This window comes from Cervus elaphus, chromosome 5 (genome assembly GCF_910594005.1).
Source record: "Cervus elaphus chromosome 5, mCerEla1.1, whole genome shotgun sequence".
Lineage (NCBI taxonomy): Eukaryota > Metazoa > Chordata > Mammalia > Artiodactyla > Cervidae > Cervus > Cervus elaphus.
Genome location: NC_057819.1, coordinates 27,415,219 through 27,442,942, shown reverse-complemented (window position 1 = coordinate 27,442,942; position 27,724 = coordinate 27,415,219). Strand labels below are relative to the sequence as shown.

The 27,724-nt window shown below is 52.6% G+C and overlaps 1 protein-coding gene across 1 annotated transcript in view; it reads left to right on the top strand.

Moving 5' to 3' along the window:
• GALNT9 (polypeptide N-acetylgalactosaminyltransferase 9) overlaps positions 1-27,724 on the top strand; it is a 119,734-nt gene that overhangs the window by 30,754 nt on the left and 61,256 nt on the right. Inside the window, exons 2-4 of the mRNA XM_043902160.1 lie at positions 2,459-2,639; positions 21,033-21,199; positions 23,430-23,604. Of these exons, the coding sequence (XP_043758095.1) occupies positions 2,459-2,639; positions 21,033-21,199; positions 23,430-23,604 (523 nt within the window). The remainder of the gene's footprint in view (positions 1-2,458; positions 2,640-21,032; positions 21,200-23,429; positions 23,605-27,724) is intronic.

Here is a 27,724-nt window from a genome sequence, read left to right as displayed (position 1 = left end):
GGAATGGGGCAACCTCCAACAGGAAGTGGTAGAGTGCCCCACCCCCAGGAGCTGGAGAAAGTATAGAGAAAAAGTGTGAAACAAAGGAGGTTGTTGATTGGTGGAGCTTAAAGCCCCTAACCTTGACGCATTCACAGGCTTAGGTTTGGGTTTACTTGCATAGGCACCATGCATTAGACCCCCCAGCCAAGTGGACTTCTCGCTTAATTAATTTAAAACCTTGAGGAGGGAGTGGGTATCACAAGGGAATAGCCTGATATTCAGTGTGGAGCAGCATATGACATCAGTGTTAGATATTTCTCAGAGCTTGTACTTCTAGTGGCCTGAACTAAGACCAGAAACTTCTCTGTGAAAGCTAATAAATGCATTTCCAGGATGGGAGTTCACTTCAACTCTTTCTGTCCTAAGCTTCTGCTCCCTGGACCTTACTCTCAAAGCCAAGATGCCCCATAGTCGTCCATCCCAGAGAGAGCAAGGTATGTGGTCCTTGCCTGGTGGGCACTGCTCTGGTCCCTGATTCCCCCTGGGATGATGACTCCTCTCCTGGCACAAGAGACCAAATGGAACATTCCAGAAGACCACTCCCCTGGCTTGTCCTTCTCAGGCACTCACAGGTCCTTGGCTCTGGTAAGCAGAGGAGACCCTCGGGCATGTGGAAGACGGAGGTCAGCCCTCTCCCAATCCCTGCCCTGGTCACCCCAGGAGGGTTCCTTTTCAGCAAGTGCCACCCTTATCCCAGAGGTCTCCTGGTGTCACCATAGAGAAGCTTCATCTGTTTTTGAACTTTTGTAATGTCAACTTTAAAAAAATGCACAGCACGAGAATTGCAAGTCAGGTTTTTATCTGAGGCAGAATGAGGACTGCGACCCAGATAGAGCACCTCAGATACTTCTGAGAAACTGCTCCAAGGAGGTAGTCGGGGAAGACAGTATATATGTGATTTTGGTGAAGGGGGAGTACAGGCAATCAAGCACTTATTTATTTTGTAGGAAGTTTCTGCTTATCTCATGAAGTTTCTGCTAGTTCCAAGAAACAGTCGCCACCATGAAGGATTCTAGTGCTTTTCTGGATATGAGGAGATATAAGAGATCAGCTCCTGAGAATATCTAACTGTCTGAAGACCTGTCCTGCCGGTTTTCCCAGAGCCCAGAGTGTTGAGGTGGTTTAAACACAGATTGGAAAAGAAATTCCAGACACAGAGCATTTCAGAAGGGAGTGAGTTTATTAAGAATAAAGAGCAGAGATAATGTGGGCACTGTGAGTGTAGTGGGCCAACCTCCTGACAGATCTGGGAGAGTCGACAGCTTTCATGAGTTAATAGCCAATTTTTATAGCCTCAAGACAAAGAAAATGCCTGCTGGAAGGTTGGCATCAGGTGATTGGCTAGGGTGCTGTAGGTTGGGTAACAGGATGGGCACTTTTGCCTAATTTGGAATCAGGAAGTCTGCTGGTGGTGATCAGAGGGGTTTGGGGCAAATTACAAAGAGGGTTCAGGCAGTTCCAGAGAGGACCTTGTTTCTGGGCTTTGCTTATATGGTCTTGGGGCAGGACTCAAAAGAGTGCCTTGTTTCTGCTCTCCACTCTGAACTCCTTCAGGGGGTGTGGAAGGTCAGCAGCTACAGCAGCACATGACTTAATCCTTGTAGAGGTAGATGACAAGTGCCCATGGCAAGTGCCAATCTGTAGTTGATGGTAAATAGAATTGTATTTACCTTTTCCTCTGTGCCTTGGGAGGCTTCTTGCTCAACGATACTTTTGACACTCATCCAGGTTGTTGCATATTTGGTAGTTCCTTCCTTTCCATCCCAAAGTAGCGTTGCATTGTGTGGATGTACAATTAGTTGGAAGTACGAAGATCAACAGTATTAAGAATTGGGAGCAGCTGCTTTACATTTTTAAAGTTCACTTATTTTTATTTGACATTTTAAAAAAAACCAATAGAGTCTGCTTCTTCGAACAGTTTTGGGTTTGCAGAAACACTGAGTAGAGAGTACAGAGAGCTCCCGTGTAGCCCCTCCCCTGACTCCATTTACCCTGTTATTCACACCTTGCATTAATGTGGTACATTTGTTACAATTAATGAAGCTACATTGACTCATCCTAATTGCTCAAAGTCCATAATTTACATGAGGTTTCACTCTTGGTGTCCCACTTGCTCTGGGTTTGAACAAATGTATGTTAACATGTATCCATCATCATAGAAAGTTTCACTGCCCTAAAAATTCTCTGTGCTCTGTCTGTTCATTCCTACCCTGAAACCTTGGCACTGGTCCTTATACTGTTCCCATAGCTTTGCGTTCCTGCAATGTCCTATAGTTGGAATTCTGCAATATGTGAGGAATTGGCTGTGTTTGCATCTGAAAGAAAGGGGCTGTCAGGGCGAGGCTGGGAGGAGGGGAGGGGAGGGACACCACGGTAGGGCCTGGGACCTGCCTGACCCCCTCTTTTCTCCCACCAGGTCTTGCCAAGCCCATTGGTCTGGTGGAGGGGCCAGGAGGCCTGGGCCAGGGCGGCATGGCAGCCACCCTGCGGGATGACAGCCAGGAGACGGAAGGCAAGTTCGAGGAATACGGGTACAACGCACAGCTCAGCGACCGCATCTCCCTGGACCGTACCATCCCGGACTACAGGCCCAAAAAGTGAGTAGGTGCCCCCCTCCCACAGGCACCTCCAGGCAGCACCCCTGCAGGCCCAGGCTCCTGGCACCCAGACACTCACAGGGCAGAGCGGAGGGAAGGGCACCCAGGTCGGCAGGGCCCTCCCCATCTGCCTTCTCCGGGTTCTCTGCCCCTCGGCGTCCTGCCCCCTGTGCCCGGGGTGTCCTCTGCAGGTGCCCACCACGGGACTGAGTCTGGACCTGCCCAGGGAGCTGGGCCTCACCAGCTGATGCTCCAGGGGCCACCACTTTAGATGACACAAGTGACAAGTGACACAAGCTTGAAGCATCAGACTCTGCCAAGTGTATTTGTCCTCCCTGCTTTTGGTCCAGGAACTGTGATGGTGGGTGGAGAGTCTGCCTGAAATGAGCCTTGCCTGTGTCTAAAAGATATTCCCATGACTGTCAGTTGCCTCTAAACCCCAGGCCCACTGATCCCTAAAGTCACAGCAGTTGAGTCAGAAAAGTCAGACCAACGGATGACTGTGGCCTTGCCTTCCGGCCCCTTGACTGATTCCTGGTCTCAGACCCCCGCATCCTGTACTGAAGCTCACTAGGTCCTTTGGCAGAGGCGGGATTGGAACAAAATGCCATACTGAGTGGACCTCATTGCTTTAATAAATCAGCCAAGCATAGTGCCTGCGCACTGGGCATGAATGAAGAGTTTGGCCAGGCTCCTTGCTGTGGCTTCAGCCACAGCTGGGAACCTAGAACAAGCAAAACACTTTCAGCCACACCTTTCCAGCAGAGCACAGAGTTTAGGCCTAGGCTGGGCTGAGCAGCCGTGTAGTCATAGTTGATACTCTGGGTCCTGAGTTGGTGACAGGCAGTGCCTTGGCCTCTGAAGCAGTCTTTCAGGAAAGGCGGATGGGGGGTGGGAGTGTGTCTACTTTTAGCTCCTGTCTTGGTTTACCCCTCTTCCTGCTGTGGCCTCTGAGACAGGACACTGGTTTGTAAAGTGGTCCCAGAAGCTCTTTCCAGATGGCTCAGTGGTAAAGAGTCTGCCTGCCAATGACGGAAATGCAGGAGACATGAGTTTTAGCTCTGGGTCAGGAAGATCCCCTGGAGAAGGAAATGACAATCCACTCCAGTATTCTTGCCTGGGAAATCCCATGGACAGAGGAGCCTAGCAGGCAACATTCCACCGGTTTGCAGAGTCTGATGACTTAGCAACTGAGCACAAAACCACACCCAGAAGCCCTGGGAGGGAATGGGAAGGCTGACACAGAAGGGCTGGACCCTGAGAGAGTGCATCATTGTTGTGGGTTCAGGTGGACGGTGGCAGATCCACTGGGGATGGAGGCAGCTATGGAGTTGGCCTCGGGGTTACCCCAGCCCAGGGAGGACGGGGGAGCAGTTTTCACAGACTCCTCATTCATCCAAACTTGAGGGCTTGCTGTAGGGGCAGTGAGGTGAGATGCCCAGAGACCAGTTTCTGGGGTGCGTGGAGCAGGGCTGGTGTGAGCACACAGCTGCAACAAGGAGTGCTGGGGCCTAGGACGTGGTAACCAGCCCGTCTGCCCCATTCTGAGTCCATGTACTCGCCCCACCCTGTCCCTTAGATGTGCTGGTGTGTTCCCTGGACAGCTTGGAGCCACAGGGTGGGAGGTTAGGCGCCCTTGTGACTCCATCCCTAAGAAATTACCCTTCTGTCCCCGTTACAGTCAGAGAGCCTAGAGCGGGCGGCTGCCACCTGCTCCACCACGTGCTGCAGGTGGCGGTGCTATTTTATTTTCATCACATTTATTTTCATGGTTACCACTGAAATAGCACAAGTAGTGCCTCTTTCCATTTGCAGGGATGACATAAAGGTCCTCTTTTGAATAAAAAGTGCATTTAGGTGTAAAAAGACCAATTTGGAGAAACATCCTAAGTAAGTAATAAGGCAGGGGGTGCCGAGATTGACAGCAGACAGGCATGGACCTGAACGAGTCAGGTTTGGGAAGCGCCAGTCTGCGCTCTGAGGGTGTGTGAGCGCGCGCATGTGCACGCGCAAGAACGTGTGTGAGTGCGCATGTGTTCCAGTGTGCGTCGATTTCTGAAAGCCACCCCCTCCCCGCCCTTCAATTGTGTCCTGACTTTTGGAGAATGACCCCAGTTATTCAGTCAGCAGAGTCAGCACAGCTGCTGGAATTTAGCACCATTCTTGGCTCTGAACCCCTGGGCAGCCATGGTGCCATTCGGAGGACCCCCAAGGCCAGCTTCAATAACTCACTAAAGGACTCGCAGGGCTCCGCAGAGCTGTTACACATGTGGTGCAGCTTGTTGTCACCGAAGGACAACAGGAAGGAGTCCCAGATGCCCCTCAGAGCCGCGGGGCTCGCGGGGACAGTGCCAGATTCTCCCCGCAGTGAGGTGTTAGCGCACGGCGACGTATTGCCACCAGGGGCGCCCTTGAGCCCTGGTGTCTGGGTTTTTACTGGCTGACCTCAGTCTCCAAGCTCCTGCCAAGGTCAAGCTGAGGGCCCACAGGAACTTGCTTGCAGCAAAGATTACCCTGCGAGGCTCCAGGCCTCTCATCAATCAGGATGTTCCAAGGGCTCAGAGGTCACCTCCCAGGAGGTACAGGGCGTGGACAAGCCAGGCTCCCTCCTGTGACCTCTCCCCGTGCACGTGGTCCTAGTGGGGACACCTCAGCTGACTTGGCTCAGAGGTGGCGCCATGCTCCACCTCCCTGCGTCACATGGCATATCGGGTCATAGGACCCCGTCCCTGTGACTCTAGGGGACTTTCAGCCACTGGACGTGGGTCAGAGACAGTAGGAGAGTGTTCCTTCTCCTGCTGCATCTCTTACTTTAAATCATAGCATTCGTTGTCATGACTGAAGAAAGCCCTTTCTTACCCTGTTTCCCAGTTACCACATCCTTCCTGTGGTTCTGTGGAACCTTCTAGAACCCTTCCATGCTGCCTTCCATGATGCCAATAGGCATCGGGCTTGTGTCCAGTCACAAAGAAGTGACGGTGGTACTGAAGCCTCTGTGATCCCCGATTCCCCCAGGGCCTGCTTTCCAAGGGGTCCCAGCCCTCAGGGCTCAGGGTGACTGGACCTCTGGCGTTCCAGGCCCCCTAGCCCTGGGCCAAGGGCAGGGGTCTCCCAGTGGTCTTGCCACCTCTCCAAACACCAGAGCAGGGGCAGTTATAGAACAGATGAGAATCTGCCTGTAACAGACTTGTCCTTTGCCTCCTCCAAATCCACTTCTCTTTCTTTGGGTAGTAGCTCCCGGTTCAATGTGGGGACCAATGGAAACGTCCCACTCCTGCTGGAGTTGGTCACATGACCCAGGGCTAAGCCAATCAGAGCTTCTGGTCAACCGGCCACAGTGATTGGATCAGGAAGATCAGACGGTCTAGACTGGTTGAGAGTGCGTCTCGGCCATGAGGGAAAAGTCAAGCTTTCCCCCACAAAGTAAAACTGCAAGTTTTGGAGCCTGGGGAGCTACACCATATTATCAACAGGAAGGAAGAGCTTGACCTCCCAGGGCTCACCTGCGAAACCCAAGAAAAAAATCCAGTGCAGGGCATGGCAGAGCTGGGAGGTGGGGAGGAACTGGGTTCTAGCGTCATACTGTGAGCACCTGGATCCAGCTGTCCCTGAATCCACTTGCAATAAATTACAAAAAAAAAAAAAAAAAAATCCTCTAGACTCTGCAGTAAATTCAAATATGCACACATTCATTGTTATTTCAGTTACTAAGTCATGCCCAAGTCTTTGCAACCCCAGGCTCCTCGGTCCCTGGGATTTCCCAGGCAAGAATACTGGAGTGGGTTGCCATTTCCCTCTCGAGGGTGGTCTTCCTGGCTCAGAGATCGAATCCACATCTCCTGCTTGGCAGATGGATTCTTTACACCTACACGTGTATATTTAAATTTTTTGCTTAAGCACATTTGCATTGGCCTTTCTGCTTTTTAAGCGGAAAGTGCTCCCCCTGATGTGTGTGGTGCGTCACTGCGCACCCTCCTGTCCTCGGAAGCACCTCCCGGGTCTTGCTGGGCCTGGGATTTGCGCGAGCAGCAGGAGCAATTCTGACTTTCCCTTTGAGGATTCAGACCCGCCCTCCCCTCACAGAGCAGGCGGGCCACCTGTGAGGAACCTCAGTCTGCCAAAATAAAAACTGACAGAGCGATCAATCCCAGTTGTCATTCTCACGTTACAAAAGAAGACATCAGGGCGAACTTTGAAAGAGCTGACATTTACAATCCACCTTAATTGATAGAAGCCTGATTTACAGAAACTCTGATCTGCAGGGGCAGAGCTCTCTGCCTCCCTGAATTAGAGAATGTGGATTTTATTTAGTTATCTGTTTGTTTATATACCAATTCTTTTCCCAGAAAAGAAATGAGAAGTCTTTGGCACCAGGCGCCCCTATCCCCCTGGGCAGTGTGGCTGGGGAACTAGAAATAAAAAGAGGCCTCCTCATGCCCCTCCTTCATGTCCCTCCCCCATACCCTTCCCCCTCACCCCTCCTGCCCCATACACTCTACCCTGGGCCTCTCTGGAGCTTATTGCTTCCAGTCACTCAGCCCAGAGCTTCCTTCTATGTTCAATAGACTGCATCTAGGGGATTATTCAAGGCATCGTGAGAGCATTGCATAAAACATGAGCCCCAGTTTGCTGAGTTGGTAAGACTTAAAACCCAATTTAAAATGACTTAAGGGGAAAAAAAAAGGAATTTATTGGCTCAAGCACTGAACGGTAGGCTTTCAGGTGTGGCTTGATCTAGGGGATGCTGCTGTTAGCCATCAGCTCTGCTTGCCTTCAGGTCGGCCCCAGGATCAGTCAGGATCCTGGAAGGAAACTGATGGCATCCTCAGGTGGGATGTAGGCAGAATCTAGGAAACCCACAAGGGGTGTTGAGGCATCAGAGAGGACAGCAATAAGTGCTCAATAAAATGCAGTATCCTTGTGCCTTATGTTCTGCAGTGGGGTGGGGGAGTGTCAGAAAATCTTTTCTGAAAAAGGCCACGTGTTAAAAATAAACCCCTCACTGTTTACTCTCACAATGATACCACACTGACAACAGTTCTGGTATCAGATGTGTAAGTTTTCCCCACACTGACCGATTCTCTGACACCAGCTGCTTGTCCTATAGTTTGACTCTGTTCTGACACCATCTGCTTGGAGTCAGCATTAGACCCCACCGGTGAAACTCAGATGTCAATCTCAAATCTAGGCTGCCCCTGGCACTTCTGACCCCTCCTTGGCGTCAGACACTTGCTAGAACTGCTCACAGAACTCAGGGAAACACCTGTGTTTACTGGCTTTTTATGTAATAAAGATATGATAAAGGTCACAGAGGGACAGCCAGTTGGGGAGTGCCCAGGGACATCTGGGAGGGTCCCAAGCACAGGAGATTCTCCAAGGAGTACCCACCCTCCTGGCTTCCCAGGAACTTGTCATAAAGAACCCGCCTGCCAATGCAGGTAGATGTAGGAGACTCAGGTTTGATCCTTGGGTCTGGAAGATTCCCTGGAAGAGGGCATGACAACCCACTACAGTATTCTTGCCTGGAGAAGCCCATGGACAGAGAAGTCTGGCAGGCTACAGTCCATGGGGTTACAAATAGTCAGACACAACTGAAGCAACTTAGCATGCAACCTCTTGGCACAGGTTATTTGGGAACCCAGAAACTCTGAATCACCTACTTTAGAGACTTTTATAAATGCTTCTTCATATAGGCACGGTCCATTTTTAGCTTCACTTTCAGCCCCTTCCTCCCTGGAGGGTGGAGATGGGGGTGAGTGTTCTAACTTCTAATCATGGTTTGGTCCTTCTGGTGACCAGGCCCCAAGCAGGACTCAGCCAGAATCACCTCATTAGAACAAAACTTCTTCCCTAAACCCAGGAGCTTTCAAGGCACTCAGGAGCTCAGTGTAGGCACTCTGACTTCGCCCATCACCCTGGAGGTTCCAAGGGTGTTGCCCTGTGTCAGGAAATGGGGGCAGAGACCAGTATGTATTTCTCGTAATTTCATGAGGCAGAGAGTAAACGTTTCAGGCTTTTGGGCAGGGTTGAGAGCAGCCATAGTTGATATGTAAGTGAACGGGGTTGGCTGTGGCCCCACATAACTATTTACACCATCAGGAAGCAGCCTGTGCCTGGTGAGTTTTCCCCATCTTACCTTCCTCACATCACCCTGTTGACAGATCACATTTTTCAAAGGTGGATTCAAAACCCTCCTCTGGAGCCCCGCCCCGCCCCCATCAGGAGGTGGAGAGAGTGTCCCCCCACTTGCAATCAGTGGGCTTATATGGCTGGTCATCCCACTGAGGAGGACAAAGGGGAGGCAGTAGGGCTTTGGGGATCCCCACCCAGCCAGGCATGTCCCCTGGCCCACGAGCGGCCATGTTGTAAGGAAACCCCAGCGTGTTCTGTCAGAGTATCCATTTGGCCAGGCTCTGAGAGCCAGCCTCTGAGACACACCAACCAGTGTGGCTGCCCCAGACGCCATCCAACAGCCCAGCCCGCAGTACCTGACCTGATATCGCCAGCCGAGGCTTCTAGGGGCCATGACAGGGAGTCAGAGGATGATGTGATGCGCTAAGGATGCCTGGCGCCCGAGGGAGGAGATCTGAGCCTGGCCCTGCGGCAGGCTGACACGGGGCTTGCGAGGCTGACAGTGGCATCTGACATGTCATGGCCATGTCTGATGCTTTCGAGGCCCTCAGCAAACATCCATGGAGGATTAAATGAACAAATGCAAGCTCAGTCTATGCCCGTTGGAAACTTTCAGAGTTTGGTTTCCCGAGCAACCTTTAGCTCCTGGAGCCCATCCATCCAATCAGAAACTGCCCTACTGACTGGTTCTGGCAGGTGTAGTCCTCAGAATCACACATGAAGGTAGAAGCATGTGCATGTGTGCACTGGGCCTGCACACACGTGTGTTCGTGTGCTAATCCCAGCTGGCAACCCTTTCCACTCTCAAACCAAAGTTCTCTCTACCCTTCTCCATTAGGTACACTATCGATTTCCCTTTGTCTGGAGGTAGATAGGTTTTCTAATTAAGCAGCAGCTTTAATTATGCCACAAAGCACATAGCATAGATCTTGATTATTAAGACTGGGCCTCGGATAATGGAAGGAAGACTGGCAAACCCAAATTAAACAGCATCATAAAAATGAATGGGCTCATCTGAGACCCCATCCTGCCCCCCGTTAGGTGCTGGCGAAGACTTAGTGCCTGTTAATCGTCTCCGCTGTGCACGACTTGGCTGTCAAGTGTAATAAGTGCAGATTTAGTGGATGGTGACTGCGAGGCACTGGAGGCAGGCCCCGCATGCCGATCCGACTCCACGCAGTGGCTCCGACACTGCTGCTGGCGGGCTGAGGGTCTGCGAGTGGGGGCGTGTCCCAGACTGATGGGATGGGATGGAAAGTGTGGGGTTGTCATGGAAACATGCCGGTTTCTTTCCTCCTCGGGTGGAATGGCCGCAGCTAGCTGACCCTCTTCCCCTCCCACCAGCTCCCAGAGCCCCCGGAGCCTCCTCTGTGCTCAGGGAAGGAGTTGTCTTGGGAGGGCAGAGACCCGTCAGGTGAGCCTGCTTCTTAGCATGGGATGGTCACTACTGGGAACAGATCCCCACCTGCTTGCTCTCCTGCAGACTGGGCTCTTCCTTGGAGCCATCTGGTCCTCTGGCAGCAGGTCCAAGGCTTCATTAGCTTCAGGAGACGGAGAAGCAGGGGCCGCCTGCCCCATGGCTCCATCTCAGTTGGGAATGTGCTGGATGGGGGAGCAGGGCCCAATGTGGGAGTGGATGAACAAACACCTGGGGTCCTGTTTCTCCCTTCCCTTCCACTGTCCTCCCCATGGGCTCACCGAGCATCCTCAGAGGCCCTGCTGGGGCTGCTGGAGCAACAGAATGAAGACATCGGTGCTGAGCTGGACTCCTGCATGTGAAGGGTCATCAGCCTCTGGCCCAGCATCCCCAGAGACTGTCTGAGGGAGGGCCTGGAGGGCCTGGAGGTCATAGGCCCTGAAGATCGTGCACTTGGGCCCTGATGGACCTTGCTGTCCATGTACAGGCATGCTAGGAGGCCCAGGGCTCCTCTGTAGCATTGCACCCAGGGATTTGCAGCCTGGGCACTCACTTTCCTGGGTGTGGGCAGTCCACTCACTTTCCTGGGTGTGGGCAGGCCTCAGGGCACCTGGATAGCGACCATGCCCTTCATCCTACAATCCCAGGTGTGACTATCCCACTGGGCCCCTTACGAAGGAGATTTGGGAGGGGTCTTTCTGTGCATGGCCCAATGTTCTGTTTCTGACTGGCTTTTGCTCTGAGCTCTGATGGTGGTGTGTGTGCTCAGATCTCCTCAAATATGTGGTGTCAAGATTCTCATGCATCACAGCCCATGTGTCTCTCCGAGGGTACATGCAAGTCAGCCTGAACCTGCTTGCTGTGGGCAAGTGGGGGCTGCCCTTAGCTCCATGCATAGGTGCCTTCAATAAATGTGAGCCATTTGGCTTCCCTCAAATCTGCCTACTAATGCAGGGGACATGGGTTTGATCCCTGGTCCGGGACGATCCCACATGCCTCAGAGCAACTAAGTCCTTATGCCACAGCTACTGAGCTGGTGCTTTAAAGCCGAGAGCCAAGAGAGGCCACAACCATGGGAAGCCTGGGCACCGCAACTAGAGATTAACCCCCGCTTGCCACAGCTAGAGAAAGCCCTCCATCAACAACAAAGACCCAGTACAGCCAAAAATCATTAAAAGTAAATAAAGTGTGAGCCATTAACATCTCCACGGTGTGTGGCCGTGTGCAAGGTGCCCTATGTGTACACGCAGGAGAATGCACGCACGGGCATGTGTAATACATGTGTGTACATCTATGTTGTATGTGTATTTGCATAGTGTTTTACTTGTATGCAAGTGAAAGCGAAAGTTACTCAGTTGTGTCTGACTCTGTGTGTGGGCTTCCCTGGTAGCTCAGCTGGTAAAGAATCCGCCTGCCATGCAGGAGACCCCGGTTTGATTCCTGGGTTGGGAAGATCCGCTGAAAAATGGATAGGCTACTCACTCCAGTATTCTTGGGCTTCCCTGGTGGCTCAGCTAATAAAGAATCTGCCTGCAATGTGGGAGACCTGGGTTCAATCCCTAGGTTGGGAAGATTCCCTGGAGAAGGGAACCGCTACCCACTCCAGTATTCTGGCCTGGAGAATTCCATGGACATGGGGGTCACAAAGAGTTGGACACGACTGAGCGACTTTCACTTCACTATTACTTGTGTGCATGTGTGCTTATACACCTGTGCAGTGTACGCACACAAGTGTGTGTTTGTGCACATACATATTGTTTCTGAGAGGTCTTGCAGCCAACTCCTTGGACAGAAGGATGGACTCAGTCTTGGAAAGACAGGACCCCCAAGCAGGAGGCTCTGGTGCTTCTCGTCCCGCTGACTCCAGTTCCTACCTTCCCAAGCAGCCTAATCTGTGCTGGTTTTCTGTGGGGGCTGCTCTGCCTCTATGCCCATCAGAATCCTGTCTTGGGCGTTGTTGTGGCCCGAGCTAGTTGGGGATTCCAGGCTCACCTTGATGTCCCCGAGAGGGCAGGAGAGTGTTGGCCCAGCAGACAGATGCCGCTGCCTTGGTGACAGGCTTCCTAGAGCTACCTCCTGGCAGCTGTTCCCTGAAACATCAGTCTCAGCTTCCCCGGCCTGCGCTCAGCTCAGACCTGTCTCCTCCGCCCGGAGATGGATGTGTGTCCTGTTGTCACCAGGCGAGGCTTGCTGTCCTCCTGGGAGGCCGCGGCCACTTCATCCCCTCTCCATCCTGCGTTTATCTCTCCAGCGGCACAAAGGGCGTCCCCATAAATTTCCATTAGTGTCTCTGCCATGGCCCCGCTTCCCGTGAGGCCAGCCGGGACACCGCCTGCTGCGCATTCCAGCCACGACCTCGGAAGTGGCTTCGAGAGCTCGTAACCGCCTGCTGCTCTCTGGGTCTATAAATCCTCTGCCAAACGGCTTGGTGGTTGAGGATGTCTGACTTCTCTGGCTCCAGGTGGGGCACGCAAAGGCTGAGTCAGAGCCTCTTGGGGGGTGCCCACAGCCCAGCCCCTCCTGTAGCTGTGATCTGGCGGGGCATGGGGGCGCGTGTGAAGCCCGCCAGCCTGCGGGAAGCTTCCACTGTATGCCTAGCACTGTGCAGGACGCCATGTGTCCAAGAGAAGGATGGAACTCCCAGGCTTTGGGGAGCATACCTGTCGCGGTTACAGCTGCTACTCAGTCAGCTGTGTTAAACCACATTTTAATGGACTCAGAGGCAAGGGGTCAGACCGGGTGCAGGGGAAATTGACCCGCTGAGCGGTGCCTTCTGGGACTGCTCTGGGAAGGAGTGATGTTGGCGGGGGAGCTCAACGACGGGGGCTGGAATCACCTGGGGGTGCCATCATATACACGCCTGCCAGCAGATGTATAGTCCACCGAGCACCCACACATGGCCCCTTTTCATGGCCTGCACCTCCTCACAGCCTGGCAGTCAGGGCAGAGCCCGGTTCCCTCTGTGGTACTACTTGGCTGCAGAACAGAGTCCCAGCACATGGAACCTTGTTGCTCTTCATGGCTCAGCTCAGAAGCCACGTGGCATCCCTTCCCTGTGTTCCGTTGGCGAGAGGCTGCTGAGCCCCTGAGGTTCGAGGGGAGGGAGGCAAAGTGCCAGGAGGGTTGGGAGCTGATGTTGCAGCACCTTTGGAAAGCATAAGCTGCCAGAACACCCATCTCAGACTGTCATGGGGTGACATTTGGGGGTACAGGGGCTAGATGACATTTCAAGGTAGAAGTGGGATTCCCCCTAAAAAGAATGGATGTTCCATGTCAGAAAGAATGCTTTCAGGTGAAAAACCCAGCAACTCAGGAGTGGCTGCAACTATAATGGAATTCCTAATCTCAGATAGCAAGAAGTCCACAGGCTTGAGGGGGCACAGAGCTGTGCATTGGTGACTCAGTGACATCACCAGGAACCTGTACTCTTTCCAGCTTTCTGCTCTGTCACACTCATGCATTGGGCTTATGCTCCTCATGGTCACAACATGGCTGCTGCAGCTCTCAGCATCACAACTTCATAGGTCAAATTTCCAAAGGGCTAGAATAAATACGTTCCTACATCCTGTCGCTCTTTAAGAACAGAGGAAGCTTTCCCTGGGCCCCCAGCAGGCTTCCCCTCATGCGTCCTAGGTTGTTGTGGGTCTCACCTGTGAACCAATAAAGGCAAGGATGCTTTCCTGCTCCTTCTCAGGGCCCCTGCAGAGTTTGGTTTGTTCAGTCTCTGCCTCACAGGATGATGGGGACACCCGAGTCTTGGAGACAGGAGTTTGCCGAGAATTTAACTGAGGGGGTTGGCAGTTGGCTCTCCCCTCCTCTTGAGTCAACTAAGATTCCAAGCTGGGACTGTCTGTGTCCCAGACAAGGACAGGGTTAGGATGAAGCAGCTGGTGTCATCTCCACCAACAATATGATAAAAGCCCCTAGCTCACCTGGACAGGGACATCTTGAGATGGAATGTGAGCACTGAACCCACCAGCTCCCCTGTTTTCCCCTCTCTGCATGGTCAGGGACTCCAGGATGCTGCAGCCAGGCAGACCCCTCCTGATGGGCATCCTTGATTTCAGGCAAGTGCGTCCCTGCATCACGCACATTTTAGGACCTGTGCTGGATCAGGGCTCCTTCCATCACAAGTGACAGAAAATCCATCTCAAACTGTCTTAGTCTGGAAAAAGAGAGAAAAAGGGAGAGACAGGGAGGGGATATATGATTCCTGCAACTACAAAGTCTGAAGGAAGCACTGGCCTCATGTCAAGTTGGATTTGAGGTTCAGCTGATGTCATCTGGACCTGGCATCTCACCGTCTCTCTGCTCTGCTCTTGCCTCATGGCCTCATCCTGACCACTGGAAACAAAATGAATGCAGCTGCTCCAGCCTCACATCTTATCTCCCCAAGGCCTCAGACAAACTTTCTGTGACCCTGTGCATCTATTCCTGAGCTTATTGGGGAACTGCCTGGTTCAGACCTAGTCACATCCCTCACTGCATCCAGGGGCTGGGACTTAGAATGTGATGATGGGAAGTGGACTTCATGTGTTACTGGGGAAGAGGAAGGGGCTGAGCTGGACCACAGCAAATGTCCTCAGCCTGAGACAGGATGGACAGGACTCTGGCTGGCGTTCAATTTTCAGGGGGAGGAAGGGACCTCGAGAGGGTTGCACTCCAACAAGTGTCAATCACCAGGCGCACTGGGATGGGTGGCGAGAGCCTGATGATGCTAGAATGGTTGCCAAATTCAAGCCCTCCAGGGTCAGACCTCAGATCCTGGACCAGGGCTCCTCACTGGGTAATGTCACCTCAGGGCACATTTAGAGACACCTGGAGGCACTCTGGATTGTCTCTACCTGGGTGGGGGCCAGCGATGCTGCTAAACACTATCGTGCACAGGACAGCCCCCACAACAGAGAATTACCGAATTATCCCGCCCTAAAAGTCCAGAGGGCTGAGACTGGGAAAACCTGGTCTGGATGGATTACACATAGCTCAGCAGGGACTGAAGAGTCCCCCAAATTAGGCGAATGCCCCTGATGGGGGTACACAATTCCTCTGTCAGGGGCTCATGGATGTGTGTGGCATGTGTGAGTGTGGGCATGTGTGTGCTCATGTGGGGTGTACGTGCACATGTATCCTCAAATTCAGCTTGAGCCTCACTCACGTTTAGACTTCTAATGTTTCCTCCGTGCAGAATTATCCAGAGGCTTATCCACATGTGTCATAGCTTTAAATGTGCATCTCACACCCCACCTTTGAGTCCACCAGAAGCTATGACGATATGTGTTGAAGCCTTTGGAGCGTCTGCAGTCCTAGGTGCTGGTGAGGCAGTGACCAGACAAATAGGAAGCCCTGCCTGGGGCTCCCAGCCTGGGAGGCAGAGCAGAGGAGCAGTCAGTGATGTGGCCACATAGAGGAGATATGTGCCAGGCAGGGAGGGCGTGCAAAGGCCCTGAGGCAGGCGCAGACTCTCATGTTCCTGGAAGCACTTGGGGCCACAAGGGGCCATCAGGTGAGCAAGAGGAAAAATACAGAGGTCAGGTCAGAGGGGGCCCAGCTCACATCCTAGAGATCATGCCTTTCTTAGTGGGTGGTGAGGGGGGAGGTAGGGGAGACCAAAGTCAAGGCCAAGGCTTTGCCAGAGCAGGTGGGGCTGGAAAGGGACGGGTTCATTGCGAAGGGAGGGTAGTAGCAGGAGGGAGGGGGTCAGGGAGACAGGATCTCTTTCTCTCCTGACCTGTGACTGTCTACGGAAGGGTGGGGACACCCCACTGCCGGTTTGAACATAAAAATGTTATGTTGATGTAACATTCAATGTCAAGTTGAAATCATTATAGTGTATCACCCGGTCTTCCCTCAGTTTTACAGTAAGCCAAGAGCGTGTGGGTGTGCCCTGCGTCTCCCTCCCCCCTGGAGGCCCCGAGTGGGGATGATGGAGGTCCTTCTCCCTCTTTGCCCATGTGCCCCCCTCTGTCCCCTGCATCTGCCCCACTCCTGGGCCCATTCTGGGTCACTGTGATTACAAGCTTTCAGAGCTGCCCTCTTGCTGAACTCTGATTCTTTCCAAACTCCGTCAAACTTGGTTTATTTTCTGTCTGACAGAAATAGGGCTTTTAATTACAGAGAAGAGCCCTCCGGTTCTACTTAGACTTATTCCAGGACTGCCGCGTGGTCAGTTTTGTTTCCACCATCACATCCAGCCCCTCCCTGGCTCCACTGCAGGGCAGGGAGGCCGCTGAGCCCTGAAACTGAGAGCTGATTCAGGCACAGAAAGAGATGAGGAAACACAGGGCCACTGCTGGGAGGAGAAGCAGGCGCATCGTGGGACAGGCTGGCCAGGAGGCCAGTGGAGCTTGTGCTGGTACAAAGCCAGGACCAGAGGAGCTCGGCCCAAGGTCAAATTCATGTGCGCTACGGGCTGGGTACCTGGGATCAGAGGCTATAAAGAAAAGCATAGAGAAGGAGGCTACACTTTGGATGGTAACATTCCTGATCTCCAGTGGGGTATTAGCATGGTTTTCTTACTGCCCCATTGACATCTTACCTACTTGTGTGTGATAAACAAACCCTTCTATCTGCTCAATATTTATTTTTTTGATTTTTTATTTTTCTGCAAAGCTTGTGGAATCTTGGTTCCCCGATCAGGTGTTGAATTTGGGCCCTCAGCAGTACAAACGAAGAGTCCTAACCACCGAACCACCAGGGAACACCCTCTGCTCAATATTTAACACAAACAATTTTATTTTCCAACTGAGAAGGGGATTATATACTAAGGAAAACAGATTATTTTTATGCAAATTTGTGCTGCAGAAAAATGAGCCACCTCTACTGCACGATTTCTAACTTAAACAACAATTTGTAAGCTGCAAATGTTTGCAACGGGTGTGATTTGTTAAGTGTAGACAAACAATAAAGTGAGACAGCTCATCGCCCAATGGGAAACATGCCCTACACACTCCCAGCCCATGGAACTGCCCGGTCCTTGCCTGGCTGGGTCCTACTTATCTTTTGGGTTTTGCTGTGGACTGAGTTGTGTGTCCCCCCCAAATCCATATGTTAAAGTCCTAACCCCAGGAACCTCAGGATGTGACTGTATGTGGAGACGGGGCCTATAAATGGGTGACTGAAGTAAAGTGAGGCTGCAAAGTGGGGCTAATCCCACAGGACTGGTGTCCTTATGAGAGGAGATCTGGACACAGACATACAGGTGCAACTCTGTGGGGACGCAGGGAGGAGATGGCTGTATACATGTCAAGGAGCGAGACCTCAGAGAGAACCAGCCCTGGGACACCTCGGCCTTGGACTTCCAGCCTCTGGACCTAGGACTATAAATATCTGGATGTACGTTTCCAGGGCCTAAACGGACTGACTGTTCTGGGACCCCCACACCTCCTCCACTGCCTCGTCCAAAGACACCTCCCTGTGACCACTCTTCACCCCGTCACCTCTATTCTCTGCAGCCAAAACCTTTGTCTCCGTGCTTGCCCCCCTCACCCCCGTGCCCTCACAAGTGGAAGCCGTGGTGGCGGGCACTTCGTCCCTTCTGGCCAGTATGGCCTCCAGCCCCCGGAAGGAGTCTCATGTGAGGTGTGTCTCCAGGAGACAGCTGCAGACGCTGGTGGCTTCTCCACAGGCAGCGCCAGGTGGCTCGTGCTGGTTGAAATCTCTTTTAAAACAGAAGTTTGTGGCCCAGTGGCCAAGCCGGAGAGCTCCCCAGCCTCCTAACCTGGTCATGAAGGGAGAAGAAGGGGGACGAGAGCTCCCACGCCCCCCAGACTCTGCCAGCTTCCTCCACACCCTGAACACAGTGGAGGCTCCTGCTGCGCTGAGGTCGTTGTGCATTGAGATGGGGGCAGGGGAGCCCATGAGTGTCAGGACTTGGCCATGCATGACCCATTTACTTGTTCTTTCTTCTCCTTGTCAACAAATGCTCATAAGCCCTACTGTGTGACCAGCTCTGGGGTCTTGGGGTACAGCAGTGAAGGAGCCTGCTCTTGGGGGGCCTGCAATGGGGGGCGAGAGACCCTAAAGAAGCCACGTGAGGGCGCCTGAGGACGGTGGGCTGGGAAGAAGGCGCAGGACTGACAGCGCCCAGGCCTTTGGGATGGGGAGGCAGTGGGGGGTGCTGCAGCCTCTACCCCACAGGCCCCCAAGAACCCCTCCTCCAAACCCGTCCTTCCTGTCTGCAACTGCAGCCGCAGTCACTCTCAAGATAAATTTCCTTTCTCAAGATGTCTTTTTTTTTTTCCTGTTTTACACATTTTGCAAGTTCATGAAATCCATACATTCCAACTGTCTTCCTCTACAGAAAAATGGAGTGAAGTCTTCTTGTCAGAAGGCATTTTCCTGAGTGATGAACTCTCCCTGCAGCCCCGCAGCCCGTACCAGCGCGGCAGTGACGCAGGGCTCTCCTTAGTCAGAGTCAGGAGGGCGCTCCAACCCCAGCTGGAGCAGGCAGGGAGGGAGGGCTGCCCTCAAGGCTCGCTCCCCACTCTCTGGGGGCAGCCAGCACCACCTCTGAGGGCAGCACTCACTACAGGAGCGGGGAGTTAACCTCCAGGATCCTCACTTTTCTGTTGGGGCTGCTGAGGGAGCTGCAGGGCTGAGATGCACAGAGCAAGTGCCGTGCGCTGGGGACCCTCAGCTGTTGCTATCATCCTGACTGGTTGTCATCATGACTGATTATCCACTAATATAAGTTATTATCACAATTGGTTGTCATTAGTGTCAGTTATCCTCATTACTATTTATCATCATGATCAGTTATTCTCATGACTGATTATTACAGTTATCGGTTATCATCGTGGTTGGTTATGCCCTGTATTGGTCATCTTTCTCAAACAGCTCTACCTCGTCCTCACCCTTAGCCCCCAACAACTACAATGACTCTCCATTTTTATTTGTATTCGTTTTATTTTTGTTTGTTTGTTGACTGCACATGGTCTTAGTTGCAGCAGGTAGGATCTAGTGCCTTAACCAGGGATCAAACCCAGGAGCCCTGTATTGGGAGTGTAGAGTCTTAGCCACTGGACCACCAGGGAAATACCCCCCACACCACCATCTTTAAATAAAGCTCTTTCTCCAGTTGTGGGATAGGCATGACTAATCATGGGCTAAGTGTGTCCCCCAAAAGATGTCCATATCTACCTGCCAGGACCTCAGAATGTTTCTGATTAGGAAATGGGGCTATTGAAGGTGTAATTAGTTAAGATGAGGTCATACTGGAGCAGTGTGACCCCTAACCTAATGACCGGTTAGCTGATGAGACTAAGAAGCTCATGGATGAATGCGGACCAGGCTGTGATGGGAGTTGGTCACTCCCAGTGTGGGCCCCATGGGACTGCTCAGGTCACAGGCCCACAGACCCAGCCCAGCGTGTGAAATTCCTGCTTCATAAAAATCTAAAGTTCTCTGTTTTGCAAATACATGACCACTTTCTGTAAATGTCCTATGAGCCTAAGGAAAAAAAAAATTTCCCTGAAGGAATTAGGGGCTTCCTTATGTAAATTCCTCCACAGTCTTACTTTTTCAGTCTGCCCAGTCTGACGGTGATGCACACTTATGGTTTCATCAAACTCTCCTTTTACTTTTCCAGTAATTTTTCCTTTTATACCCAGCTGCCAGTTCATTTTGGGATAACGGTTTATAATTATTCTGTCTCCTTCTTAAACAGCCTTCTCCATCCTATGTGATATCTGTGCCAAATGTCTGGCTTAGGGAGGCAGTATTCGTCTGGCATCTCTTTCTCACTTGTTTATATTTCCAATCTTTTTAAAAAAACCACTCTTTTTAAATTGTGTTTATTATAAATCATACACAGCGGAGCTGTGTGTAAATGAATATGTGAGTGAATGTGTGCATGTGTGTGCATGAGTGTGTATGTATCTAACTTCATTGAACAGCCTCTGCTATTTTAAAGAGAGAATTAGTTTATTTACATTTATTGTAGCAGCCAGCATACTTGAATTCCTTCTGTCTTACTTCATTATCTACTTCAATTTCTGTTTCTTTTCCCCCCACTTCTGTATTTTTGATAATTTCCTGTGTCCCCTTGTGAATTTATTCCACTGTATTATTACCAGGCACTCATCAGCCTCACCCCACGCTTAATTATGGAATATTTTGCTTTTCCTGCTCCCTTCATTTCCCCTCCCATATCCCTACTTCCAAGATAAGACCTTTGGAGAAGATAGTTGATCATTCTATTTTATCTTGATGCTGAGGATAGGTGGAGGCCATGACCAGGCTGTCCCATACAGACACCTCTCCTAGTTCAACAGCCCTCATCTGACACTTTCCTACTTGTCATCACTGTTTACTCAGACCCCACTTCAGAGGACAGTGTCTGTTGAGCATAGGACCTTCCCAGTAGATGCCCTCTGGCTAGCAGCTGCCAACACCATGACCACCTGGGGCACAGATAGAGCTGGTCATGGGGGAGGGGCTGATGTGGGCTCCAGGCTGGGGCTCTCCTGAACCCTCCACTGGACTGCACCATGAGATGATCACCTCCCCTTCACTTCTCTTTCATGCCTCCCAAGGGCATCAAAAAAATGTTCCATGTGATCTCAGTGGGACGTTAATCCCTTACAGGTGCAATTTCCCTGTCTTTCCGCAAGGAGACAGCAGAGTCCAGGGTCAGAGTGTGGAAGTCAGGGTTTCTGAGATGAACATCATCACCCTGTTTCTCTCACTGTGCTCATTCCTTTTCTAACCGTGGCATCCCTATTGCTCTTCCATTGGTAGCAGGATTTAGAAGTGGTCCCAGTGGGCCTCCTAGGGGGGCTCCAGGCTCCCACCTCCCCGTCCTGTCCTGACACTGACCTCTGCCCCTCATGCCATCTCTCCTGCAGGTGCAGACAGATGACCTACTCGGACGACCTGCCCCAGATCTCTGTGGTGTTCATCTTTGTTAATGAAGCCCTCTCGGTCATCCTGCGCTCTGTCCACAGTGTGGTCAACCACACACCCTCCCAGCTCCTCAAGGAGGTGATCCTGGTGGACGACAACAGTGATAATGGTGAGTGGGGCCAGCTCAGCACCCCAGGGAGGGAAGCATGTTGGAGCTCTGGAGCCCAGAATCCTGAATTCAGGGTATGGGCAGGGCCACGTTTCCTCCAGAGGCTCTAGGAGAGGGTCCCTCCTGCCTCTCCCAGATTCTGCTGGCTGCTGGCATCCTTGGTGTCCTGGGCTTGTGGCCACACCCCTCCCGTCTCTGCCTCCATCTTCACAAGGCCTCTTCTGGTGTGTTTGAGGCCTCTCCTCTTTTTTTAAGGACCTTTGTCCTTGAATTTAGGGCCCATCCTAACCCAGAAGGTTTTCATCTCAAGACTCTAACTGTTTACATCCACAAAACCCCTATTTCCAATTGAGGTCACATTCTGAGGTTCTGGGTGGGCCTGAGTTTGGGGGGTTGGCTATTCAACCCCTACAGCCATCATCCAGAAAGGCCCCCCGTGTGTTGAGTCTCCCTATGCTAATCACACCTTCACTTCTTGTTCATGAACAAAACTCCAGTTGGGGGCTTGCTGATGGGGAAGGCGCTGGTGCTCACAGCTGGAGCGTGGTCCCCAGGGATCTCTTATCATGGCCCCACCTCAGCCTCCATCCAGCCCAGGCATTTATCCACACCCACCAGGCACATGGGGCTCCAAGCCCCCAACAAGGGTCTGGAGGTTCCTGGCCTGTCCTCATCCGTTCCTCTGCAGAAGCAGAGAGGAGCATGGACCCAACTACGGGCGGCTCCCACACTGAGGTCCTGGCGTGGAGCTGTGACTGCTGGGTCTCTCCGTCATTGCAGTCTCTCCTTCTTATGTCGGGAGTCAGGGGGAGGGTGGAGGAGCGCAGGGAGAGGCCTCCCAGAGCCCTCCTGGCCTAAAGGAGCTCCAACCTCACCTGTGATCTGTGTCTACGCCAGGAGAGCCCCGCTCAACACTGTCAAGGGAGCGAGAATGAGGCCTGGAGAGGGCAGGACGGAGCACGGGGACACGGCTCCGGGACCCACTGGCTATGCAGCTGGAGCCCCCGTGGGGCCAGGCTGCCCTCCTGGGAGTATCCACTGGAGCCTGATGATGGGCATGTGGGGGGAAGGCCTCCGGGTGGTGGAGGTCTTCTGCAAGAAGTCCCCATAGCCAGAGCGTGAGAGTATTGACAAAGGCCCAGGAGCAAGGATCCGGTTCAAGCCCTCTCAGCTCCTCCTGCTCAGCCCTGAGCCCACTCCCAAGCCCTCTGCTCCTCTCTGCACCTCCTCCCCACCACCCCCAACCCCTGAGAGCAGCCAAGGGTGTCCCCACACTGCTCTTTTCCCATGCCTGTAACGTCCTCCTCTCCTCCCCGCCGGCTCCCCATCCTGTCACAGCCCACGTGTCACCTTCACAGGCCACCCCTGTCCCTGCCCTGCTGACCCGGAGAAGCCCCCGCCCCACTCAGACACCCACTCCCTTTCCCCTTTTACTTTTTCATTTTGGCTAATGTTTGCTATGATTGTGACCTATTTTGTTGCTTGTGCCCTTAGCCCTCGGGAGCTTCTTCACAAAGACTCCTGGGCCCTTATCTGTTTTTTCAAAGATTTATTGAGTTGAAATTCTCACAACGTAAAATTAAACATTTGCAAAATAATTGTAGAGTTCAGGGGTATCAAGGATGTTCACAGCATTGTACAGCCATCACCACCAGAACCTTTTCATCTTCCCCAAATGAAACTCTGTCCCCATTAAACACTAACTCCCCATGTCTCTTCCATCCTGCCTTCTGTCCCTGTGGACATGTCTGCTCCAGGGACCTCATATAAGTGGAATCGCACAGCACTTGCCCCTTGGGAACTGGATTATTTCACTGAGCATCATGTTCTCAAGTTTATCTACCTTGTAACGTGTGTCAGAATTTCCTTTCTAAAGCCGGACCGTATTCCACTGTGTGGATGCACCACACTTTGTTTATCCATCCATCTGCCTGTCGACTGCATTCCTACAGTTGAGTAATTCAGCCCCGTTTCCCCTTATTCTCATAACATGTGTTTCTGTCTGAATCAGTCTGGCTTGATTGCTCATGGTCTCTCCCACTGGAACACAGCTCCACGAGGTGGGGGTCTTATCTCTCCGAAGTCCCCCCAGTACCTTGAGCATGTCCAGCTGTGGTGTGTCCTCTGAAAGTTTATGAAGTATGGGTCTGGAGCACACATTGACCGTGGGTCTCAGTGGCCTCGGGCCCTCCCACAGGGTCATGCCTGAAACTTTTCTGTGTCCCCGCAGTGGAACTCAAGCTCAACCTGGACCAATATGTCAGCAAGAGATACCCAGGCCTGGTGAAGATCGTCCGCAACAGCAGGCGGGAAGGCCTGATCCGGGCACGGCTGCAGGGTTGGAAGGTCGCCACAGCCCCTGTCGTCGGCTTCTTCGATGCCCATGTGGAGTTCAGCACAGGCTGGTAAGGGTGAGGCCTGGGGCCAAGTGGAGCTGTGCCCTGGATGGGGTTTGTCTGGGCCTGTAGGAGCCGGGTGGGGGTGGGGGTGGGGGTGGGGGTGGAATGCAGCTGAGTCCAGCCACGTGGTCACTCCATGTGCAGTTCCTAGAACCGAGAACCCTGTTTGTGATGCCTGTGTATGAGGACTGATCTGTCTCCCCACCTTGTGCCCACAGGAATTTGAATTGTCCAGTCATTCCAGCAGGTGACAGCTCAAATGAGGATGTTTATGTGACCTTAGGTCAGGGAGAGACACACAAAGTTGGGTCTTGTGTATGTGAAATGTGGTCTATCTGGTCTCGGTTAATAGAAACCCAAGTCTAGTTGGAAGCAATTTCTCATCTTTATGAGAAAGTCTTAGGACACAGCATCTGCCCATTTTCTCCCACACATCCATTCAGGGGCGAGGTGGGCTTCTAATGAGAAACCTGGAGGGGGATGTGGCCAGGATACAGGGAAGTGGCCGGGACGCCGTGGAAACACCCAAGCACGTGTGCAGGATGATCTAGAGGTGCCCCAGGGGGCAGGGACCCTGCAGGGCCTTGTGCTCAGTGTGAACCCCAGACCAGCAGCATCTGACACCCCTGAGAGCTGGCAGGAAGTACAGGTCTGTGGGATACAGGGTCTCAGGGTGGGGCCCCGGACCTTTGCTCTCTCGCCTGGGGATGTTCATGAGGCTGTGCCCAAAGGTGGCCAGTGATGCCTTAAGAACTGAGTCATTTGTCCAGCAAATTATCCACAAGGGACTTCAGAGCTGCAGGTGGCCCTGGCGCCTCTATCCAGGCCCTGATGTCCCTAGGCAGGCGGTGAGCTGATGCTCTCACAGCAGGTGCCTGAGGATATGTTGCTAGAACAGAAGGATGTGCTTCAGAGTTTTCTGGAAAGCGCCCTCTGGGCTCTTGGTATGTTTCCTAATTTCCTCTCTGGTGACTGCCTCTGGGAGTCGCCCCCTGAGCCCTCACTCCCGCCAGGCCCTGCAGAGAACCCGAGAGGAATAAACGGCAGCTGGGTGGGGAGGGCAGAGTTTGGCGATCCCGCGGGAAGGATCGGGACAGGACGGTTGAGCCACCGACATGATGCGAGTGTTTGAGCCCTGGGCAAGCCTTGGTTTCTTCACGCGCTGACGGGTGATGTTAGAGAGCTGGATTGTTGCCAAGGTTACATGTGAGATGCTTGTGAACCGCCCCAGTCCCCAGCAGTGCCGGCTCTAGCACACAGGTGTCAGACAAGTGCCCAGCTGGGACTGAAGACTGAGACCCCAGGGGACCACCTGTGTTGGAGGGGCTGGGACATGAGCAGGTGGAGGGAGGGTCACCCAGTGCAGGAGTGTCCTGGGGCTGCCATAACAATGACCAAAAGCTGGTGGCTCCAAACGAGAGAAATTCATTCTCTTACAACTCTGAGGCCAGAAGTCAAAATCAAGGTGCAGGCAGGGCTGGGCTCCCCAGGAAGCCCTCGGGGAGGAGCCTCCCACCTCTTCCAGCTCTGACGGCTCCAGATGTCCAGGGCTGTGGCAGCATCCCTCCATCTCTGCCTCTGTCATCACGTGGTTTCTCCTCTGTGTCCTGGCCTCATGTCTCCCTCTCCTTTCTCTTAGAAGGACACATCTTGGATTCAGGGCTCACCCAATCCAGGGTGATCTCATCTTGGGTTTTTTAACTGAATTACCTCTGCAAAGACTCTGTTTCCCAGTAAGGTCACATCCCGGGTTCCAAGTGGACCAATCTTTGTGGGAGGACACCATTCACCCCTCTTCCAGCTCCGGGGTCTCCAGGAGTCCCTGGGCTTGTGACCGCGTCCCTCCAATCTTTGTGTCCATCTTCACATGGCTTCTCCCCTCTGTGTGACTGTGCCTCTCCCCTTCTCTCTTCTAAGGACCCTTGTCTGTGGATTTAGGGCCCACCCAGGCTTCCCTGGTGGCTCAGATGGTAAAGAATCTGCCTGCAATGCAAGAGACCTGGGTTCGATCCCTGGGTCAGGATCTCCTGGAAAAGGAAACAGCAACCCACTCCAGCATTCTTGCCCGGAGAATCTCATGGACAGAGAAGCCTGGTGGGCTACAGTCCATGGGGTCACAAAGAATTGGACACACCTGAGCCATAACACACACACACACACACACACACACACACACACACACACAGAGGTCACCCAGTGTGATCTCACCTGAAGATCCTTAAGTTAAACCCTAGCAGTAGGGTATGCAAGGGGTCCACAGTGGGCAGGGAGCATGAGCCCCTCACCCAGGGGCAGCCTGCAGCCCCTACCAGCCGAGCAGCAGGGAAAAGTCAGCCCCGTGTAGCCAGCTTGCTCCATTTTGAGAGAAACTAAAACTCACTCTTATTTATATCAAATCTCCCAAGTCACATCTTTAAACTCTCTGAAGCCTAAACTAAGAGGTTCACTGAGATATTCCCTCGAGGGAGATGAGAGGGTTATAGGGAGGGGATTCGTGGTGGGCGTGCTGATCAAGTCCCACAGTGCTTGGCCAGGTGTCCCCAGCTGGGGCCCCTGAGGGTCTGGCCTTCGGGACCTCTCAAAGTTCCCGGTTTTCCTAACTGCTGTTTTGGTTGGACCAGGGCTTTGGCGCCTGGTAGGCAGGTGAATGGAGCCCTTTCCTTCCACACTCCTGCACTCCCGCTGGTATATCTCAGCCAGCCCAGGACCACCAGTGTGTTCTCAGGGCTGGCTCTGACCCAGCGTGTGCCTGACTGAGATGTGACTTCTGACTTCCCCTGCTGGCCCCCATTTCCCTCTCCTCTGCCACCCTCATGAAGCGACTCTTCTTTTCCCATGACATCTGTCACCTACTATCAGCAATGACATGGTATGGTCTGCCCTCCACCAGGGTCACTGCATACTGTTGTGTAGGTTGTGAATGGCACAGCAGTACTTGAAGGCCTTTCCGTCCCTCTCATGTATGTTAAACTCCCTGGAGCATTTGGAGGACGTTTGGGAGAGTCACAAGTCTATCACATCAAAATGCCATTTGAAACTACTATAACTTTAATTTTTACTACTGAAAACCCAGTTATCCATCTGCAAATAGCCCTCCCCTCCCAGAACTGCCTCCATAAAGATTCTGCCTTATTAGCACATGTGGCATTTGCAGAGAACTTTTCATCTCTGAAGCACTTTGCTAACAGTAATTAATTAATCCTCCCCGTGAAGCTGAAAGGCAGGTAAATACCAAGCTCTCGCATGGAAGGACAGGAAGGAAGGCTGGCTACAGGGTGAATCTGGCCAGGCAGGGTCAGAGAGCTCCAACCCTGACCCCAGCCCCCGCTGTCCCTAACTGAGCTCGGCTCCTGTTCCCCATTCATCTCTCCGGTCCCCCAGTCAGCAGGCTGCTCATGACCATGTTGAACTCCACCCCCTCGGGCAGCATCTCATCCTTGCAAGAGACAAGGTCATCTCCAGAGTGAAACTGTACCTGCTTGCCCCCGGGGACTCCTGCATTAAAAATTTATAACCCACGGCCTTTGTCCTCTGGTCTCTCTCCTCTCCACCTTCATCACCTGCACGGCCACCATCTCTCCACTCCAGCCTCCTGGCCTGCTTCCCAATCGCACCAGCACATCCCAGGGGCTCAGTGCTGGCTGCTCCTTCTGTGTTCAGCGCCCTACCTGCCTCCCCTGACAACCAGCTGCTACATCTTATACCACCTCTGCTCATCACCCAGTGCAACTTACCCTGAACACCCTATTTAAAACTGCAATTCCAAATCACCCTTATTTGGCTCTCTTTTTCTGTCACAATACATATCACCTCCTAATATATCCTTTACTTACACATTTTTGTCTGTCCCCCCATACCCACTCAGTCAGGACCACCACATACTGTTGCGTAGGTTGTGCACTGCACAACAGCACTTGTTAGCCTTTCTGTCCCTTCAGTATATCCTACGCTCCCTGAGGCACGGATTTTATTTTTTCCTTTCTAGTTCCTGCTCCAGTGTGTTACAAGAGGGTGTGGCACATTCATGCCTCGATTCCTGCTTGTAAATGAATGTACCTTCCAGCCCTGGAGGGGAGGCGGGCCAGGAAGCAGGATTCACTGGGGAGAAAAGCCAGGCTGTGAGGCA